Source organism: Corticium candelabrum, chromosome 11 (genome assembly GCF_963422355.1).
Source record: "Corticium candelabrum chromosome 11, ooCorCand1.1, whole genome shotgun sequence".
Taxonomy (NCBI): domain Eukaryota; kingdom Metazoa; phylum Porifera; class Homoscleromorpha; order Homosclerophorida; family Plakinidae; genus Corticium; species Corticium candelabrum.
The window spans coordinates 4919717-4932826 of NC_085095.1; the positions used below are offsets into that span (position 1 = coordinate 4919717).

The 13110-nt window shown below is 40.5% G+C and overlaps 1 protein-coding gene across 1 annotated transcript in view; it reads left to right on the forward strand.

Annotated features, from left to right (window-relative positions):
• The first annotated feature begins 431 nt into the window (after positions 1-431).
• The window catches only part of LOC134187040 (translocation protein SEC63 homolog), a 19495-nt gene continuing 6816 nt past the window's right edge, over positions 432-13110 (forward strand). The window contains exons 1-8 of the mRNA XM_062655155.1: positions 432-565; positions 621-669; positions 732-846; positions 908-1023; positions 1085-1146; positions 7636-7694; positions 7748-7798; positions 7955-8063. Coding sequence (XP_062511139.1) covers positions 442-565; positions 621-669; positions 732-846; positions 908-1023; positions 1085-1146; positions 7636-7694; positions 7748-7798; positions 7955-8063 — 685 coding nt within the window. The 5' untranslated portion in view covers positions 432-441. The remainder of the gene's footprint in view (positions 566-620; positions 670-731; positions 847-907; positions 1024-1084; positions 1147-7635; positions 7695-7747; positions 7799-7954; positions 8064-13110) is intronic.

The window sequence follows — 13110 nt, forward strand, 5'->3', positions numbered from 1 at the left end:
ATAGAAGACAACAGAATTGAACAAAAATTGATCAAACCAGGATGTTGAGAACCAACGCTTAATTAATTGGTTCAGATAAGTACACATGCAGGTTCAGACCAGAATTTATAGCTGTAAGTACTAGATCTACTTCAGACTCTGTTGCACCTAGATTTTTCAATACTCCTTGTTTCTGACAAGTCCATCCAACGCGCTACTGTTTTTTCTGTCTTTCGTTTCGCAGCTTGCTGAGTTGATCGTTACACTTCTAGCATAGATAGTGCTAGCTAGCTGTTCAGGTTGAGATGACTCCACGGATCTTTTCTTCCATAAATGTTTTTTGTAACTTTCAAACCGCCAAAACCGCCCTGGCGATTAGTTGTTACAAGAGCTACCGAGAGATCTTTTCATAATTTACACGTGATTTGGTGCATTGATTTAAAAAGCCCGTATATCAAGCCAATGGCTGGGGCTCAGTTTGAGTATGATGAAAGCGGTGCTACAGCGTACTATTTCTTTATTTCTTTCTTAGCCATGATAATCATTCCTATGACATACTTTCTATGGCCTATAGGATGGCGTAAAGGTATTTTCTCTACTCTTATTTGTATCGGCGGTCACGTGATCAATTCATTTTGTAGATACGAGTCGCAAAGAAAAAACACCGGAGAGACATATCAGTAAAACGAAGTGAGAGAACCTTTACAAATTGTCAAAAGACGTTAGAATGCCCTAATTTGCTATTCCCTCAGAACCGTTGTTCTCCTGGTTGGATGGTCTCTGCTGGCATTCTTGGCCTACCGGATGTCGTACCTAGAAACAGAGACAATACCTTTCGATCCCTACGAAATACTGGAAGTGGATCGCGTTAGTGTGTTTGTCTACTGGACAGTAGTTGGTGCAGCTGATGGTTTGATGGTGCATGTAGACGGCTACTGAGAGTGAGATTCGACGGCAGTACAAGAAGCTGAGCTTGAAATATCATCCTGATAAAGAGGATGGAGATCCTGAGCGATTTATACAGATATCAAAGGCCTATGATACGTTAGTTTGTTGGTTGTGAGAAAGCTAGAGAGGAGAGATGGAATTGTATGTGTCTTCATAGATTGACAAATGAAGATTCAAGGTTAAACTGGGAGATGTATGGAAATCCTGATGGACCAGGAGGTTACATAAATGTTTATCTAATATATCTGTATCTGTCTGTCTTTTTTTTGTCAGTCTGTCTGTCTTACTGTCTGTCCGTTTGTCTGTCTTACTGTCTGTTTGTAAATGGTAATATATTTTCAGCAATGGTAACTACAAGAAACAGCATCAGCAAGCTAAGAATAGTGACTACAATAAATAATTTTACTGCATGAAAAAAACCTAAAAGATAGTCTGGTCCTTAAAGGACCCATGCTAGCGGTCGTTCATCGAACAAACATCTGTCTCTCTGTCAAAGAACATTTATTGAAAACATCAATGCTAATACAAGATAAACGACCATAATGGTCGTTGAAAACTCTAATGAACAGCCATCTGGTTTTTGTAGCTACAGAGTCATTACTACAAACTATTCTGTCAATCTTTTTAGCTAAAACACTACTATTACAACATTTCAATGTTATTGACAGTCTTTACCGCCAGTAAATTTTATATTCAGTCGAATTCAGCTTTCCATCTTCATCACGTGATCTTAGTGAGATCTGGTGAAGTCTGTCTGTCTGTCTGTCTGTCTTCATTTATTTTTATTTCAAGACATTTTAAGCACAATTACAGCACTAAATATACACTAATCCTTGTCTCTGCCTCAAACTTAAAAAGGCTAAAACCATCTGTCTGTCTATTTGTCTGTCTGTCTGTCTGTCTGTCTGTCTGTCTGTCTATCAACACATATACTTTCAAATATTGAACTATTATACACCGTCTAAGCAAAACAACTAAATACTACCCAAGCCAATAGGGCTGGTTCTACCTACAAATATTTATGTTTATGTTTTTGTCTGTCTGTCTGTCTGTCTGTCAATGGTATATTTCATAAATCACAGCTATTACAATGAATAAAACGCAAACTACAGATCGCTAATAGTGTTCTCAAAGTCTAATACATTTTCTTAACATATTTCCAAGGCCCAAAGGACCCGGAAGACTATATTTGACAATCTAACATGCAAGTCCCTCTACTTTCCAGTATATAACTGTTGCATTGCACTTAGCAATTGAATTGATAAGCGTTCTCTCCAGCAAGTCTTGAACTGAGAACTATTGTTCTTGCCGTGCTCGTCTATTGACCTAATTGACAACTGATGTAAATTTTGTCTGTCTGTCTGTCTGTCTGTCCTTTGTTCTAAATCAAGTTTCTCATATTCGTAACCAACTATCAAGAGACACATTTGCATCAATACTGGGGTTGAGCACACTTGATGAGTTGCCATGGAAACAAGCATTTCCTATGATCAAATTGGGAGGTTTTGGCATTACAATCTTGATGCAAATCTTCACTGCTTGTTTTGTTGGATCATGGTGTAATTCACTATGCAAAATTCCTCAAAGATTTCCATCTAGAGCATATCTATGTGACAATCTAATCAATTATGCTAGTCCACCTTCTTTCTATCAGCATTTTTGTGAGGCAGTTGCAAGTCTTCCTAACACTGTAGGGTTGGATGGAGAGGCACTCACACCTCAGACTTTGTCTGGACTTCTGGCAAATCCAGTAAAACTCTGAATCACCTAAGCTCTGATATCGCTGAAGAGAACGCTGCCACATGTATATATGCAAACATCTTCATGCTGCAAGGATAAGGTCATGTCAGGGACGTGGGGCTGGTTCATGGCTTCAAGCTATCCCTTTAGCATCAAAATTTGTTATTAAATCTTCAGAATTTTGGTTGGCAGCATTCTTGAGACTTGGCATTTTCTTTACCTTTTTCTCAAGTTACCAGGTGTGACTGTGGCACAAGTCTTGATGAACATGGTTACCATCTATTAACCTGCAAGTTTGATGTGGGCCCAGTCTGGCTAAATAATACAATCGTCTCGACTTGGGCTAAATGTTTAGATGAATTAAACATTCTTCATCAAGTTGAGCCTAGGAACAGATATACTCAGCGAACCGACCAGATATAGCAACATACGATCCCAGTGAATATTCTTCAACAGACTTGGATATTTCAATGGCTCACCCACATTCTTGCGACATTCTACAATCAACTACCAAAAAATCAGGCTACGTGGCCGAGAAACAATCTAAATTCTACTAAAACTACTGTCTCTTCAGTTCAAAATTATCTACGACTACTAGGTACGTTCTACAGTCTTAACGTATCTAGTGTACAATTTACTTCTGTATGAGCCATCTAATGAGTCTCTTGAGCATGTTATCCAGTCTAATCTCCTTTTGATAACACTGGCATTGCATCTCTGCAAGGTCACTGCCAGTTGCCATCACTAATAAGTTTTGAAATTTTTGCTGTTGATTTTTCCATTGTTGTTTCTTGATCTTTGGGATATCTGATGCTGAACTGCTGTCCATCTTTGCCCCGAAGTCCAAAGTGTTTTAACCTTACGAGAGAGCTACCTGGAACTTTTTCTGAGCTATACCTTTCCTTCTTCTTTCCCCTCTCAGAACCCCTGATCCACTGCTTTATGCTGCATTTAGAATGATGTCAGGACACCAAGGGTGAGATATGGCTACTGTAAATCAAAATTTTTTTGCAAGCTATTTAATTTTGTATATTTTGTAAATTGCAAAGAATTTACGAACTTAGATCGCTTTCTAACTTTGGTATCCAAAATGTCCATGCGGATGCATATACAGTGCTGTCTGAATGATGGTCTTCATTGTTTGGGTTGAACAGAAACTGCTTTCTCGGCTCAGCGTAGTGTCCTGCTTGCTCTAGCTGTCAATAAATTGGCTTTTGCAGCCAAGAAAATAAGAGACATATTGAGAATGAAGTAGGTACGTCAGCAAACCTACCCGAATGTCGATCAAGCCTTGTTGTCACTTCTATGCACATGTTCAAGATGCATGAGGGAAGTTTACGAACATTTACTTTTTACAAAATAGAGTTTGTGGCAGTTTACGAACATTATTGATTTACATCCAGTTCAACATTACTATTGAATTTAAATGTGTTTTGAACGGTGATGTCAGGTCTGGCTTAGGAGTTGCTATACGTATGTCTCAGCTCTAAGATATGGTTGAGATGGACACGATTTAGATAGTCTGACCAGGCTGAAATTATGGAATTATGGGTCCAAACTAGTTCTCCACTGTCTTTGCATGTAATGAGATGGTAACCTTCATCCAGTGGTGTTCTACATTCTCATGTATTAACTGAAGGAGGTAATAGCATTGGGAGACCTAGCCTAACAAATGCAGCCAAACTGAACAAATCTGGAGGAAGTGCAAGCTTTTGTGAACTAGGAATGCAGTCCAGCCAGGCTCCAAAGAAAAGGAAAATTCAAGACTTCAAACAAGCATCATCTTTCATTTAGGATTTCTCAATCTAGGATTTCTCAATCGTATGCAATAGTTGTACTCCGACTAGTTTTCTGAGAGTAAATGTTGTAACTTTTTGGTGTCAGGTAGTAGATTCGTCAGTGCCTGGCCTGGATCCTTTGACTTTTACAATTTGTACCTGATAGTGTCAGAGTCTATTTGGGCATTCAATGAGATTGCTTGACTACTAAGCACCGTGTCTACCAGTGGCCTTAATCCTGAAAATCGACTTGGTAACTTGTACAAAAATCGAACCCAACCGGCCACACATGCAATTGGTGACAGCTGTCTATATGTCTGTCTGTTTGTCTAGCCGTTATGCCTGGCTGTCTGGCTGTTTGTTTGTCTGTTTGTCAAATTACATACATTTGTATATTTTTGTTATAAATTTGAGGTATTGCAACTAAGGCTAAGCATTCTGTGGCACATAAGGGAACCGTGGACAGCAGAAAACAACTACTTTGCAGAGTAAACTGCATGAAAGTGCGAGCAGAGTCGACAGTTGTAAAGTGTATCTGTGTCATTCTGGGTAACTTCCTTCTAATAACACTAGTGTTGCTCTTTTGTAATGTGATTGAAAGAGGTTCCTCTAGCAAACCTTAAAAGTATTCCTATTTTTCTTCTCATTTTAATTACTAAAAACACTGCACTTTAAAGCTGATGGAGAAACTGCTCGGCTTGTGTCTCCTGTGACCAAAGTGTTTGAATACCAGAGATTCAATTGAAGAGTTCTCTTATATAAACATCATTAACTGAATTGTACATCCTTCAAATCTCCTGTCTGTTTGTCTGTCTGTCTGTCTGTCTGTCTATTTCATTTATTGAAACACAAACTTTACGTTACATTTCTAACACTGAATGCAAACAATCCACTGAGTTTAGCTTTAGTTTAATGCAAGCTACTTTAATAGTCTCTATCGTATATGTTCTTATGTACTTCTCCAGGGAAGACACGAGTCAGGTTGTGGAGGATGACTTTAGTGTTACATTGTTATAACATTACTGAGAATTTTTCCTCCAAAAACCTCTAAAGTCAGCTCCATTTGTATAGCCTTTAATATCTCTTGGTCTTCTGGCTAGTTTGTTGAAATAGTTGGTAGCTTCTGATCCCCAAGTTCCAAAATGTTCAAATACCAGAGGAGTGAAATTGAGGCTTGATGTATTGCCGGCAAGTTGTTGTTTTTTGTATTTGATCATCTTCCTTTCCTGCCTTCTTGCTGCAGCAAAGCCTTCCTCTAAAGCTGCCTGCTTTAAAGTGTCTTGGATGAAAGGATGAGCCATGGCTACATCAATGTCATAGCTACACCCAGAGTTGTACACAACCTTGTCTGGTCTATTCTCATTTTCAGAGTAACGATGTCAAGGTTCTTTCTCGTGATGAATCTTTAATTCATTTAGACAAGTGCTCCATGCATTTTACAATTTCATCATGCTGCCACACAGGCCCACCTCCATGTTTGCATGTAAGAAGATGATATTCATCTTCCACCTTGTGTGTGTGTGTGTGTGTGTGTGTGTGTGTGTGTGTGTGTGTGTGTGTGTCTGTTTGTTTGACTTTGGCAATTTACAGTTTAACTACAAGTTTATCTAAACAACATCTAGAGACTTGATATCTTTGGAAGCTATGTGTACAGTTTCTAAAGTTTGTTCCTTGAAATTGTTGAATCTTTAGTTACTTTAGCTTGCATGCACGCTGAACAGGTTCATCTTCTAAAGGCTGGTTCACAATATTGACACTGACGCTCAACATCAAATACATTGCCTTGATTCAGGCGGCATTGTTGGATGTTGACGCTGACGCTAACGCTGGAATAGGATTGATTTCTATTCCAGCATCAGCATCACCATCAATGTCGGCGTCAGCGTCAATATTGTGAACCAGGCTTATGTGTTGAACTCTTTTCTATTCTTTCTTGTTTTTATCTTTGAAGAATTCTGACATTTTCTGTAAATTATCCTCAACTTACCTTCTTTCCTATCTGAACAACCAAACTGTTTAGTGGAATAAACTCTTCTGGTAAACATTTTAAATATATTATTATCTTTAGGTTTCTCCTCTTACTGTTGCCCCTTAGCTTAACACTGCTGATCCTATTGTGTTTTGACATTAAGGATGCACTAGAGCAATGTTGAACTTTACTTTCAAACCAGACAGAGTCAAACACTACTATGTTAGGCTTGTCGTCTGTAGTTACATATGTTTCTCTAGGCTCTTGATGTGGCGTAATTGTAATTTTCTTAAGCAGTTTGACCAAGCAGCAATCATGTTACTAGTACTGTGGCTAAGTAGAGTAATTTCCCTGTTTTCCAATAAATGATATCCCCACGGATCGAATTTTGTGTTGTCACAATGACCAGAGTCTATAGGCATTGCACAATTACACAGCCTAATCTGAACAAGGCCACAAGAGAAAATTGCAAGGAAAAGTGTGAGCCTTGTTGATGTAGGAACTACCAAGACACAAGCTCTCTTTGATGGTCAAATAATCATATATTGTGAATATAATTATTCAGGAACTGCTATCATCAGCAATGGTTCAGAATCAGAGCAGCAGTTTAGAATAGATATGTGTGTTATAGCCTGTTTACATGAGCAGTTGTGAGTGGGCCAGGCACGTGTAAACATGGGTTGAGCCGTGCCGAGCCGTGCCGAGCCGTGCTGAGCCGAGTCAGAATGCAACCCGGGCTGATTGGAGTCAGTTATGTCTTGTAAATGCTACCTGTGCTGGGATGGGAGCTGTGCATGCTCATTTTATACAAAATGTACTTTTTTGGCGCACTCAACGACTGCAAGGAAAAAACTCTTGAACTTCAATGCTGCAACAGTCGACTGGCAGCAGAGCTACACTTCCTCTAAATAGAACATCATCTCATAAATGTCCTACAGTACAAAATTTTCCGATTTGACTGTTGTAAAGCCATAGAGAAGAAAACACGAGAATCTTCACTTCTGTCCATTGCAGGCATGAGGTAATGTGAGCTATGTCGATTCAAGTATATAACGCACACTAAAACATGCCCATCAGAAGAATTGGCTTGATTGTAAAAAAATGTGTCATGTAAATGCGGGCTGGCATGCTAGGCTAGTATGTTTACCTACTTGTTTGTCTGCTTGTCTGGTTTTCTGTCTGTCTTTTTATATATTTTTACCTATTTAACTTGTGTTGCAGCCGTTCAATTTGGAATTGCTTTACCAGCATGGATTGTTGAAAAGAAAACATCATTCTGGGTTTGACTACTTTACATACGCAATGATTGAGTGGTGATGTTGGTTGTGTTTAGGTTTTGGTTTTATATATTGTTGCTATCGTCATTGTTCTGCCTGCTGTTGTTGTAAGTCTTACTGCTTGTAGGCTGTGTTTTGTTTAGGTGACTTACAATAAGAGTTTTAGTTATGTAATGTTGCTATGTTTTTATGTGTAAATGAGTGGATGATGTGCAAGTTCTAATTGCTGTTATCTGTAAACTGATTGTGCGTTTATCATGTAGGGAACATGGTGGTACAAAAAGGTCAGATATGCTGGTGACGACATTCTTGTGGAGACAATGAGACTGTATGAATACTATTTGGGATTTAGCTCACAGCTGAATGTGCAACGTAAGGAAAATTGGTGTTGATTTGTTTTGTATCATCATTCTCGATTGAGTACTTTCCAAATATGGCTAGACAAAACCTACAGTAAAGTATGAGATTGAGATGATCGCTTGACACTCTGGTGATAGTGAGCATAATGATTGACTAATTTACGTTATATGTTGCTGCACTCAAATGCCAAATAGCTTTGCTGGTAACACTAAGTATAACTTTGTCCTCGATTATGGCTAAACGTGGTCTATAAAGGAACCATCTCTAAGATTTGCACTTTCTTTTTAAACATAACTTCATTGAAAGAGGGATGTGGTTTGGTCCATTTTGGTATGGAATTCACGAAATTCACATCTTGTCTTTGTTTCTAATCACAGTTGGGTGCAAAAAATGTGTTGAAGTTACATGTGGTGGATCAAGCACAAGAGCATGCATGACTGTAATGGTTTAGTTATGCATTGCTCAACTGTCTTCATGTCCCTATCTGACCTCATGTCCGCTGACGTTGTGCGTGGGTCTCGCACCAGGGTGAGTAATCGTAAGTAAGTAATGTAGGAAACTGGAAAACAGTTTATAGAATCTGACACAAGATGAGTCTCGTCTTCTGTGCTTGCAAATTGAGTGTCCTACGTTGGTCATTGTATAAATTAAATAGATGAATAATACTGTATCATCATTTGCTTATTATTGTTGTCTGCGGGCTTAGTAGGGTTAAGACTCCTTGTATTTCCGTAATACACTGATATATATCTAATTACTCAGAGGCAACTTAACACTAACATACCACATGCCACATCCCCCTTTCCCAGCTCTGTAAACATCTAATATCAAACTGGTGTAACTCTAACACAGTATAGTCACCCATTAACTATAAGTCTAGTTTCTGTGGTGGCTTGACAGCGCTACCACTTCTTTTTGTTGTTAGATCAGGTTGTACTGAAGGCGGATGTTGCACCGTACTTTCTGTTGGTTCTTCTTTCTTCATTTCAGTCTTCTTGTCTTCTGGTACCGGTTCTTTTCGTTGATGATCTCTAACTATGTGTCTTCTGTTCCTTCGAAATTCTCCGGATGGTGTTGAGATGGTATAAGATCTTGGCATTTTAGACTGTTGTAAAATAGACCCTCTTTCCTTTCTGTCTGGAATCCACACTCCTTCTCCACTATATAATGGTGGTAGTTCCTTGGCTCTATGTTGTTTGTCAAATCTCTCTTTTGTCGTCTGTCTCTGAAGTTGTTCTTTGACCCGTATATCTCTATAGGGGACATGTTTCGGTAAAAGAGTAGCTGGCGTGGTTGGGACAAAACCTCTCCGTTGTCTACCCATTAGTAGTTCTGCTGGAGAATTTCCATTTGACAGAGGGGCTGAACGATAAGACAACAATCCCTGGTAGGGATCATCACTCTTCGTTAGTAGTTTCTTCATAGTCTGTACCATTTGCTCGGCTTCTCCATTCGATTGGGGATATCTCGGACTACTCGTTGTGTGCACAAAGTCGTACCCTTTTGCAAACTTTGTGAATATCTCGGAGGCCTACTGAGGACCATTATCCGATCTGACCTCATCTGGTATGTCGTGTCGAGCAAATATGGCTTTCTCTTGTATATTACTTCTTTGGAAGATGTGTTTGTCAGGGAAACGACTTTGGGATATCTCGAATAATAATCCACGACTAGCAGAAACGACCTCCGTCCCCATTCAAACAAATCAGTGCCCAATGTTTGCCACCGTCGACTAGGGAAAACCGTTGGGACTAAGGGTTCGACTGGTATTGGCCGTTGTTTGCTACACATTGAACAATGTTTAATCTCATCTTGTAATTGTGATGTAATTCCTGGCCACCACACTGCTAAACGTGCTCTCTCCCTACATTTGGTAATGCCAAGGTGTCCCAAATGTAGCTTATGCAGAATCTCTGCTTGCATTGAGGTAGAGATAACCAGTCGGCTACCACGTAGTAATAGGCCTTCTTCCACAGACAATTCTGATGAAACTGCTCAGAATTTCTTGATATCTCCTTTGAGCTTATGTTTGGGCGGCCATCCTTTCCTGCAGAATTGCTTCAGCTGGTAGCTTGTTTCATCTGCATCTTGTTGCTCTCTTATTTTGGCCAAAGTTTCTGTTTGCACCGGTAGAAAATACAGTATGTGATCAACATACTCGTCAGATGCGATTGCTACTTCCTGGCTTTTTGAACTGGCTCTATTTTCCTGGAGTGGACTCCTTGATAAGGTATCCGGAGTATGAAGGTTACGACCTGGGACATGAGAAATAGTGAACTGATACTGCATCAGTCGTAATCTGAATCGCTGAACTCGTAAAGGTAGTACTTCTAAATGTCTGTTTGAACTCAGCAAAGACACTAAAGGCTTATGATCCGTTTCCACGTGAAATGCCATTCCCAGTAAGTAGTCATGGAATCGATCACATGCCCATGTGATAGAACGTGCCTCCTTCTCTATCTGCGCATATCTAGCTTCTGCACTGGTAAGTGACCTTGATGCGTATGCAATAGGTTTCCATTCTCCATTGTCTTGCTTCTGTCGAATAACTGCTCCTAAACCATATGCTGACGCATCTGCTGACACAACTGTTGGTCTGGTTGGAGAATATAAAGCTAAAACTGGTGGTTGAGACAGATCTTCTTTGATTGTTTCAAAGGCACACTGTTGACTGTCTCCCCACATCCACTCTGACTTGGAGGTAATCAAGGCTCTCAATGGCTCTGTTTTCTCAGCTAGTCTTGGGAGAAACTTTCCCAGTTGGTTTACCATGCCTAAAAATCTCCTCACTTCTGTAGGAGTCGACGGCTCTGTCATCTCCTTAAATTGCATTAATTTTGTCTGGATCACTTCTGATACCTGTGTGATCGACGACATGACCTAAGAATTTCACAGTGTTTGTTGAAATTACACACTTCTCTTGGTTAAGTGTAAGACCGGCTTGTTGTACTCTCTCTAGGACTTTCCGAAGACGTTGATCATGTTCTGCTTGTGTCTTCCCATAGACCAGAATATCATCCATCAAGCACAGAGTTCCCTGCAAACCGTTGAGTGTCTCAGACATTCTTTTTTGGAATAACTCCAGTGCCGAGGTTATACCAAATGGCAATCTGTTGTAGCAAAATCTACCAAATGGCGTTATAAATGTCGTGAGTAAGGCAGACTCGTTTGACAGCGGTATCTGCCAAAAGCCACTATTCGCATTGATCTTACTGAAAACACAAGCTCCTTGTAATTGAGCTAGAGTGTGTTCTACTGAAGGTAATACCATTCTCTCTCTTTTTACACTCTCATTGAGTTTGGACATATTAACACAAACTCTCACACGACCATTAGGCTTAGGAACAATGACCATTCCTGAGCACCAATCAGTGGGTTGATCTACTTTCGAAATTACTCCCTCCACTTGCATTTTTAGCAGTTCATCCTCCACTTTCTTCATCAAGGGGATAGGTATTCGTCTGGGAGTGGACAGGGCAAAAGGCTTTGTATCTGATTTCAGACAGATGGTGTACTCTTCTTTCATCTTTCCATGGCCCTTAAACAAATTTGGGAATTCAGCTTGCACATCAGTCACCTTGACCAGATTACATGCAGCTTTTTGTACTATCTCACAGCGTTTGATTACTTGCAGAGCTTCAATGGCTGGTCTGCCAAGTAGACATCTTGTCATTCCGCTCACCACAAATATTTCTTGCTGTGCGGCCAACGCTTTGACCTGGAATTTGGCAACAAACTTCCCACGCACATCTAATGCATGTCCTCCTGGGCCACGTAGTGAATGTCTGGTAACAGGTTGAAGCTTAGCATTGCTGAAGGTTGTTTTGTACACCTTTTCTGATATCACTGTAACGTCTGCACCAGTGTCGATCTTGAACCTCAACTCTCTCCCATTCACCTTAGCGTTGGTCATCCAAGCATCTGTTACAGTTCCGATTGATCTAACACCCAAGCATAGATAACCGCGGGAATCGTTCGACTCAAAGCTAGCATCCGAAACGATTTCGATATTTTGTTTGGATTTACACATGCGTGCGTAATGACCTACACGTTCGCAGTTATGGCATTTTGTCGTTACTGCTGGGCATGCAGCTCTACCATGTGCCGGTTTCTGTCCGCATCTAGTGCAGGAATCTCTTGCCATTGGTCTGCCACCCGACGGCAAACTCTTCTCCTTGTGTACGCAGGCAGTCTTCCTTTGTCTGGTTTGTGCCACGGGACGTTGTCCACGAACCGCCTCCACGACTGCAGGTGTGGAATGCGTGTCATCTTTCCTGATTACCACTTGCTGTTGTTTGACTGTCTTCTTTTGTCTAGCCTTCGAAATGGCTTTCTCCAAAGTTAATTCAGAATCCAACTGCAGTGTCTCAGACAAACTCGCATTGCGCAAACCTACTACAATGCGGTCTCTGATGAGCTCATCGTGGAGGTCACCAAACATGCAGTGTTCCGACAGGCTGTACAGCACAGTGACAAAAGAATCAACCGACTCCTCTGGTTCTTGTACACGTTGATTAAACTTTGCATGTTCGAATATCATGTTGCGTCGCGCTACAAAGTGTGTATCGAATTTGCTTCTCACCTCATTATAGCTTTTCGCCTGCTCCTCCGTGAGGGTGAATGAACTCAATATTTCTTCAGCTTTCGGTCTCATTGCATAGACCAGTGTGCTAATTTGAATCTTCCCGTCTTTCTCCTCTAATCCGGAAGCTGTATGGAATTGTTTGAAGCGGCGGATCCATACTGGCTACGTATCAGGGCTGGCACAATCGAACGTCTCTGGCGGTGCGATCTGAAAGGCTGCCATTCTTACTCCAGCTCAATTGGGTATGTTCTCGCTCCTTCGGACTCAGACCTGGGTTTGCTCAGTCAAAATCCCACGCGTGACACCATGTTGTCTGCGGGCTTAGTAGGGTTAAGACTCCTTGTATTTCCGTAATACACTGATATATATCTAATTACTCAGAGGCAACTTAACACTAACATACCACATGCCACAATTATGATGTGCATTGTATATCATCAACTACTGTATGGCTGGGATTATAGTGCCTGTGTT